This window comes from Podarcis erhardii (genome assembly GCF_964252035.2).
Source record: "Podarcis erhardii genome assembly, chromosome: 2".
Taxonomy (NCBI): Eukaryota; Metazoa; Chordata; class Lepidosauria; order Squamata; family Lacertidae; genus Podarcis; species Podarcis erhardii.
This window is the reverse complement of record NC_138498.1, coordinates 75360341-75369348: the sequence shown is the minus strand read 5'-3', so window position 1 is coordinate 75369348 and position 9008 is coordinate 75360341. Positions and strand designations below refer to the sequence as shown.

Genomic DNA, 9008 nt, shown 5'->3' with positions numbered 1-9008 from the left:
GGGAGAAGAAGAAGGGAGAGAAAGAGAAGGGGAAGAGGGGATTGTGGTGGTACATTTAATATGTTTGTGGGATTTTATGCCAGTCACACATATATGTATACATACACATACTCACCTATTTCTTGGTAGTGAGGGCGGGAGGGGTGTGGTTGGTTATCTTTAGTTGGCTGCAGTGAGGTTTGTTGGGGGGGGGGATTGTTGGGTCAGGTCAGCCCTGATGCTCACTGTTCAATAACCGTAAAGGTAAAGGGACCCTTGACCATTAGGTCCAGTCATGGCCGACTCTGAGGTCGCGGCGCTCGTCTCGCTTTACTGGCCAAGGGAGCCTGCATACAGCTTCCAGGTCATGTGGCCAGCATGACTAAGCCGCTTCTGGCAAACCAGAGCAGCGCACAGAAATGCCGCTTACCTTCCCACTGGAGCGGTACCTCTTTATCTACTTGCACTTTGACGTGCTTTGAAACTGCTAGGTTGGCAGGAGCAGGGACTGAGCAACGGGAGCTCACCCCGTTGCGGGGATTCGAACCGCTGACCTTCTGATCGGCAAGCCCAAGGCTCAGTGGTTTAACCCTAGAGCAGACCTAATCCATCTTCTCACATGCTCCAAATCCATTATAACCCTCCTGAGATCTACAAATTTAATTAATAATAAAAATAATAGCAATAACAAAAATGGGAGACAACTTTGCAGCATCGTGGAGACAAGGCATCTTGCTTAGAAACATATCCACTTATTTCAAGCAAAAACACTTCCAGCTGGGTTTTGCCTGGGTTTCCACGCATTGTTATCTTGGACACAAATAACAACTCTGATTTTCCACAAAATTCAGTGCACTTTGCTCATTTCACCATCTTCTGGCTGTGCTTATGCTTCTTTATATACACAGGCATGCACCTCCCTAACCGGACGAAGCGTAACGTCCCTCACTGCTCATCGCCCCGCTCCTGACTCGAGACTGCGGGCCAGCCAAGCGACCTTCCGGGCGACTAAAGGAAACTTCTTCCCTCTCTTCTCTCTCAGCGGCCGACGCGTGTTGGCTCACTACGGGCACAACCAATTTCTCGGTTGTGGGGGGGGGCGGCGCGGAGAGAGAAGAGCGAGAGGAAGAGAGGAATGCAGTGAAGTGAGATGCCGAGAAGAAGTCAGACGAGGAAGGGGGGCAAAAAATCTAGGGAGTATCAAAGAAGGCTGCTTGCTTGGGGTAAAGAGGCAGCTGCGTGTCTCCCCGCAGCGGTCCGGAATGGTTCGGTCCCCTTAGCAACCGTCCCCGGCGTCTGTGGCTTGGAGACCAAAGCGGTTTCCCGGCGCAGGAGGAGGGGGAAGCCGGGCAGGTTGGTGCATACACCTGCGCGCTTACTGGGTGGGACTGGGGGAAATGGGCAGCCGGGGGGAGGCCTGGGGGGTGTCCCAAATGGGATGGGAGGCGGACGGGGATAACAGGGGTGGGAATGCACAGAAGGGAGCGCGCTTTGGCTCTGGGGTCCTGCTTGCAAGTGCCCCACAGGCACTTGAGTTGGCGGGTGGGCCCAAGTTGGCCGACTCTTCTCACGCTCTTCATTGCTGAAGCACCTGCTTTCCCCCAGCCTCTGTGCTTCTGGAGGCCTTTGCTTGGAATCACAAGCTGGCAGGGGTCCCAACTTGAATAAAATATGGGGGGGGGGAGGTAAACTCCACCTTGCATAATTAAAGGTAAAGGGACCCCTGACCATTAGGTCCAGTCATGGACAACTCTGGGGTTGCGGCGCTCATCTCGCTTTATTGGCTGAGGGAGCCGGCGTACAGCTTCCAGGTCATGTGGTATGACTAAGCCGCTTCTGGCGAACCAGAGCAGCGCACAGAAATGCCGTTTACCTTCCCGCCAGAGTGGTACCTAGTCATCTACTTGCACTTTGACGTGCTTTTGAACTGCTAGGTTGGCAGGAGCAGGGACCGAGCAACGGGAGCTCACCCCGTCGCGGGGATTCGAACCGCCGACCTTCTGATCAGCAAGTCCTAGGCTCTGTGGTTTAACCCACAGCGCCACCCACGTCCCCTTGCATAATTAGGGTTGCCATATTTCAAAAAGTAAAAACCAGGACACTCCAAAAGTTAGGAAGACTGCAGCTCTTGAGCCCAATTGTTGACCCCAAAGTTTCCCCCAGACGTCACTTCTGCCTTTGAAGATCTGGACGTATGGCAGCCCTATGCATAATCAATCACAACGTGGTGCACACATACCATTTGAATGGTAATGGGGGGGGCAGCCCCCTCAAATATTTTATTGGGGTGGACTGAAGACCCCCTTGGTCCATAGGAATTGGCACCTATTCAAGCTGGGGGGAAACATTGCTACACTGGGGGGAACATTGCTTGAGGGCTTCCAATGGGCATCTAGGTTGGCCTCTGTGACAGAACAGGGTGCTGCAATGGATGGGCCATTGGCCTGATGCAGCAGGCCTCTTTTGTATGTTTCTCTGATTTACCCAGCCAGAGCTGGAAAGCAGGACAGGTCCTGATCCATTTGCTGAACAATTACAACCTAATGCGTTGGATAGAAGGTGCTGTAGTTACCTAACCCGACCTGGCCAGCAAGGGCATTCCTGGGCCTCTGAAAGATCCTCCTATGGAAGTTTCTGAAGTCATTACATGACTGTAATAAAGCACCTAGGTGTATTTCAGCAAGGATACAGTGTGCCTTTGATTTGGCCTATCTTAGCCATTGAAATGGCTGTGTTTTACTTTAATGTCATCATGCAGTTTTCCATCTTTGGGCAAAAGATTCCTGCATCACGGTGTTGGACTAGATGACCCTTGTGATCCCTTCCAACTCTACAATTCTATGATTCTATGAAATACTGTAATGAAGCAGTCCCAGCTCCCTTTAAATTAAATATCAGAATCCTGTATTTTAATGTATTATAGCGGGCAGAAACTCCACGCCAAAGGACATTGAACTAAGCTTCCTCTGGTAGTTGTGGCATCGTTTTCCTTGAATATTTTGTGTTATTGTTTCATTTTCATGAAAAGGTGGCACCTGAAAGAGTTCATTAGGCAAAGTGCATCCTAAGTCAGATCAGATGGTTGGGCGGGGTGACTTGGGAAGTCTCTTCCAGTGGCTGGAGGAACTGGACCAATGATGGTCAGTCTTTAATAACAGAGAAGTTGTCGGACTGTAGTAGCATACCTTAGGATATGGGAAATACTTTTTAAATTCACTTGAAGCTTTAAAACAGTTTGTGAGCAAAGATTACACAGTTAAATATGAACTTTTTCTTCATATAGAGTGTCTTCTGTTAGTACTTAAAATTTGAACAGAATATGTTGGTTTAAGACTTAGATGAGGTTCTTTAGAATCAAATATGGTTTTATATTCACTGATTTAATAGGAGATTCAATCATACCTCTAGAACTACTTAATGAGGCTGCAATCATGCCCACTTTCATGTGAGTGAGCTACATTGAGCTCAGTGGGACAGTTCTGAGTAAACTTGCATAGATTTGTGCTGTACATGTATTTTTGTGTCTTTTTCGGCACTCCCAGAGGGACAGGAGAAAGTTGCACTGTTCTTGTACTAATATTGTTTTTAGACCATATTATCATCATAATGCTATCATAAATTCTTGAAAATGGCATTAATTGGAGATATAAGATATAAAGATATAAAGATACTACAAAAGATAAAACATTCCTGTGATATTTATCCTATTTTTGTTTGTTTGTTAATAATATGTTGGGATTCTGTTTTCTTATTTGGCTTGTTTCTTATGCTTCCTTCATTAGGTTTCTCATACCTAGAGCATAAACTACAATTTTCCTGGCAATTTTTTTCTTTTAGTTTTTGCTCTAGGAATGAAAAGTGGAAGGACTTTTTGACAGCAGGTTTTCATGTTTACAGTTCAGTGTTATTTTTGCCTATATTGACCCGGCCTTAATCCCCTGCACATCTGTATGGACAAGTTTAATTCATTGAAAAGGTAATGTTGACGGGGGGGTCTTCTATGCAATTATTGGTATTGGTTCTTCAGGGACTTGCTTTTGTATCAGAACATTTATGCTTTATCTTTTACCATAGTGTATGAATTCATAGTCCATAGTATCTGAGAGAAGAGTTTTCAGGGTTCATTACCACCTGGAAGCTATTTTCTCAAATTCCAAATGTTTTGGGGACTGGTTGCAAGTTACTCAGGACTGACAGAAACTCACTCGGCATATCTTTAAGCCACATCTTGGCTATTTTCTGTGTCCTTGGACTAAACCCTGACATTAAAACATGTTCTGAGATTGAATCCTGGTACATTCAGCCATGCATGGCTTATATTTAGAGAAAACCTTTGTGCTCTTTGGTTCTCAAAGGGAAGCTAGATGCCATTTTCACATATTCTTTCAAGCATATTTAAGGCTAGCTTTGGGGGAAATAGCATCTTCTGTGGTATCACAGGAGCTTTAGCACAATAGTTTATGTTATTTAGAACCAGGATTTGGAGTTGTAGGCGCAGAGGTTTTGTTTTTTTTAAAAAATCAACCACTTCTTGCTTATTCCCCTGATGAATGGGGCACTAGGAATGCATAAGCAGAAAGAGAATATTATTCTCCCTCATATATTTTTCTGTCAGCCAATCTGATGTTTCTCCTTTCAGCCTTTTATTGTTATTTGGATTGCTTTTTTAAAGTATTTTTTTTCTTTGCCTGTTAAAACAATTGAGTCATTTTGAACCCTATTTAAAAAAGCAATGGTTTTCCTAGCCCATTCAGCTGAAATGTTGAATCAAAGAGTTGAAGCTACAGCATCAAAAGCTCATCCAGAGAGTAAGAAAAATGAGTGGTTATTCAATGTCTTGGATATGTAATTGTGGCTTTGACTGAGGAATTGATATTGTCATCATGGCACACGTGATTTATATTGTGTCAGCATTTCTATTATAGCATGATCTCATTTCTCTTAGTACCATTACACAGTCCTCGCCTTGAATAATGTTGCAGACTTATCCAGAAAATATGCCTTTGAGACGTTGAAGAACTTGTGGTATATCTTGATGAATGTTTTTGCTGCAATGTATGGGTGATCTGCAGTAGTAGCAAATATTAGTGTCAGTGAAATGTTTTAAAAACAATTTTTCCCAGAATAAGATCATAGTTTATTTCATAAAATATGGAAGCATTTACCAACCTGCTTTAGGTAAGGAAAAGATTACTCTTTGACCTTTCTTCTTCTTTGGCGATAGAGGAAAAATATATTATTTGGGTGTAAAATAAAATTATGCAGCCCAATCATATAAAATATTATAATTAGAAGCCACCCACTTATATAAAAAGCCAGTGTACAACAATATATTCATTATCAGTTTTTTTTTTAATTTTAAAAAAATATTTATTTATACAACAAGAAAAAACAAGAAAACACACACACAAAAAACCCCCCCACAAGTATCAAATTACACACAAATTACAAAAATAACCATAGACGCGTAATTTTCTTGACAAACAATAAAACATCTATTGGTCTTAACACTAAAGACCCAACTTCCCGTCTATTCCATATTTCAAGTTCAAATTACTTATTGCCAATACACATTTTTTTTCATAATTAAACTTATTCTCAATAAATCTAATTTCTTCTCTCTACCTAGCAACTATTACTGAAGTTCCTCGAATGCTGCAACAGAATTTAAACTACTATATTTGTTTTTCAGATATTCTTTGAAAACCTCCCATTTAGAAACAAATTCCTGTTTGGATTTATTCTTTATTTTTTCTGATAAACCATCTAATTCGGCATATTCTGTCAGCTTTTGGATCCAATCTTGTATAGAGGGGATTTCATTACTCTTCCATTTTGCTGCGATCAAAACTCTTGCTGCCGCCGTCGCATATAAAAAGATACCCTTCCTCTTTTGTGGAATATCCAAATCTGTTATTCCCAGGAGGTAGGCCTCTGGTTTTTTATTGAATGAGATCTTTAGAATTTTTTGCAGTTTTGCGTGTATACTCTCCCAGAATACCTGTATTTTCCTACATGTCCACCACATATGGTAGAATGTTCCTGAGTCTCCGCATCTCCAACAATTGCTTGACACATTTTTATACATTTTTGAGAGTTTCCATGGTGTTAGATACCATCGATGTTGCATTTTTTGAAAGTTCTCTCTAATCGTGTAACAATTTGTGAATTTCCAGTTGATCTTCCATAAATTTTCCCATTGGGCCATGGTTATTGAATGGCCAAAATCCTGAGACCACCTCACCATTGCCACTGTTACCTCCTCCTCCTTGACTGTCCAGTCAAGGAGGAGTCGGTAAGTTTTGGAAAGAGTTTTTCTTTTAGAATTTACAAGATCAGATTCGAATCGGGAAGTTTCTACTGAGAACCCCTTTTGTTTGTCAGATTTAAATTTTTCAAATAACTGATGGTACTGGAACCAGTCTGAAATGTGTTCTCTTATTTCCTCAATTTTTTTAAATTTTATTTGGTTATCTTCATTTTTTAGAAGTATTTTATATGTTGGCCAGCTTTCCTGAGTATTTTTCCGTTTTACTGCTATGGCTTCTACTGGAGAAGTCCACCACGGGACTTTAAGCTCCATCAGGTTTTTATATTTTTCCCATACAGCAAAGAGTGACTTTCTTATTATATGGTTGGTAAAATTTTTATGGATTTTCGCTTTTCCATATATTAGGTAGGCGTGCCATCCCCAACGGTTGTCAAAACCTTCCAGGTCCAGGAGGTCCGGATCCTGCAACGTGCACCAATCTTTTAACCAGGTGAAACAGGCTGCCTCATAATAAAGTTTTAGGTCGGGTAGGGAAAAGCCTCCTCTCTCTTTTATGTCTATTAAGATCAGGTGTTTAATCCTGGGTTTCTTCCCTTCCCACAAAAATTTGGAAATTTCTCTTTGCCATATCTTGAGACAACCTGCTTCACCAAGTATCGGAATCATTTGAAATAAAAAGATTAATTTTGGAAGCACATTCATCTTTATAATGGAAATCCTACCGAGAAATGTTAATTTTAGTTTACTCCAGGTTACCAAGTTTTTTCTAATCTCTAGCCAAGTTTTGGTGTAATTGTCCTGAAATAAGTTTATGTTCTTAGGGGTGATCCAAATACCCAAGTATTTCGCTTTGGAAGAGATTTTCAAGCCCAATATTTTTTCTAAGTCGTCCTTTTCTTCTGCGGTTACATTTTTGACAAGCATTTTTGTTTTTGTAATATTCAGCTTAAAGCCTGCCACTTCTCCAAATTCTTTAATCAATTCCAACACTCTTTTCAGACTTTCTTTAGGGTTTTCAGTCATAACGAGTAGATCGTCCGCGAAAGCTTTAATTTTATATGTTTTGTTTCCCAGAGTGATGCCTTTAACAAGCTGATCCCTTCTTATCTGATTGTTCAATACTTCCATCACCAAGATAAATATCAGTGGAGACAGTGGGCAGCCCTGTCTGGTTCCCTTGTTTATTTTGCATTCCTCAGTAATTCTTCCGTTGATGATCAATTTTGCATATTGTTCTGAGTAGATGGCATTTATTCCTTTACAAATATTTTCTCCCAGTCCGATTTCTTCCATTAATTTTTTCATAAACTTCCAGGACACATTATCAAAAGCTTTTTCAGCGTCTACCAACATAATAGCTGCTGGTTTATCAATTTTAATATCCAAATATTCTAATACATTAATCACACATCTAATATTGGATTGCATAAATCGTTTGAAGCCCAACTGCATGAAATTCTTATAAGCAATAAAATGACACATGTGAAGAAGAACTAATATTTGTTGACCAGTAGAAAGGAACTCTTATTTTCCATCCCTTTTATTAAGAGAATTGCTCAGCACAATAAAGAAGCCAACAACTTTTCCCTTGAGTAAGGAGAACTTTGGCTTAGGACTTTGAGGAAGGAGCAGATTTCACAAGGATCCAAAAATCATGATTGCAGCAGGGTTGCCACATCTTAACTGGCACTGGCTCCATCAAAACAAAACAAAAAGATCAGCAGATATTGATTAACAGCTGTGGTGGCAACCCTACATCAAGGACTTCCCCCATGCATGCCCCACACCCTCCCCAGATCTGCTCTAGGGGACTGGGGAAACCCTTAGAACAGATTTAAGGGGTGCATGGGAGGAAGGAGAGGGGAGTCACATTGCGCAAGTGGAAATTATTCTTCTAATGAGACAATGACATATCACAACTTTAGATACAACCCTTGGGCTTACTCACTCTGTTTTGTTTTTCTTTTTTAAAACCTCATTCTACGTAGTTGGTTTAGTGAGCAGATTGTCAAGAGTTAAATAAATAGGTGTTTGGTAAATTATTTTCAAGCCAGGTTTTCTTTTCCTGTACTCTGGAAAGATTGTGCCAATTTCACAATAGTCAAGACTTAGTATGAGTACTTCCTTCCTCCTGTGCATCTGACAGATGGGCATTCCTTTGATCAGCATACCGAGCAGGAGTTTATTTTAATTGGTGGATAGATTTTGGTGATTGCACAGAACTCCAGCGAAGTGCCGATGACTGTACCAGCTGCACAGCGGTTGAGATTCAGTTGAATCCATAATGCACAGGTGAATTGCTCACTCCCCGTCACTCACGACTGTCAGTGGACTTCAGCTCTGTCCTGCTCAGCGTATGTACCCCAAGCAGTGGTGAAGCTTGAATTAACCACAGCATAGCTTACCATGCCATATCCATATTGCCTAAATACCATACTTTTCTGTGTATAAGATGAACTTTTATTATGTGAAAATAACGTTTAAAAATTGGGCTCATCTTAGACACAGGTAGTGCAGAGGGGGGAGGGGGGATTGTTTGCTGCCATGAGCAGTATATTGTCACCGGCATTAGTGCAGGTGATTGGTGGCTGCGGCAATGGCTGCTGTCAGTTGGCCACTGCTGTGGCAATTGGGTGTGTGATTGGTGTGTGCTGTCTGCAAGCGGTAAAACAATAGGTTGCTTCTGTGTCACGTGCGATAGGAATTGTTGTCGAGGCAGGTGAGAGTTCTTAGCCATTCCCCCCCCCCCCCAATAAAG

At 41.7% G+C, this 9008-nt stretch overlaps 1 protein-coding gene across 1 annotated transcript in view; it reads left to right on the top strand.

Moving 5' to 3' along the window:
• The first annotated feature begins 1111 nt into the window (after positions 1–1111).
• The window catches only part of DNAH1 (dynein axonemal heavy chain 1), a 132947-nt gene continuing 125050 nt past the window's right edge, over positions 1112–9008 (top strand). The window contains exon 1 of the mRNA XM_081847622.1: positions 1112–1332. Coding sequence (XP_081703748.1) covers positions 1130–1332 — 203 coding nt within the window. The 5' untranslated portion in view covers positions 1112–1129. The remainder of the gene's footprint in view (positions 1333–9008) is intronic.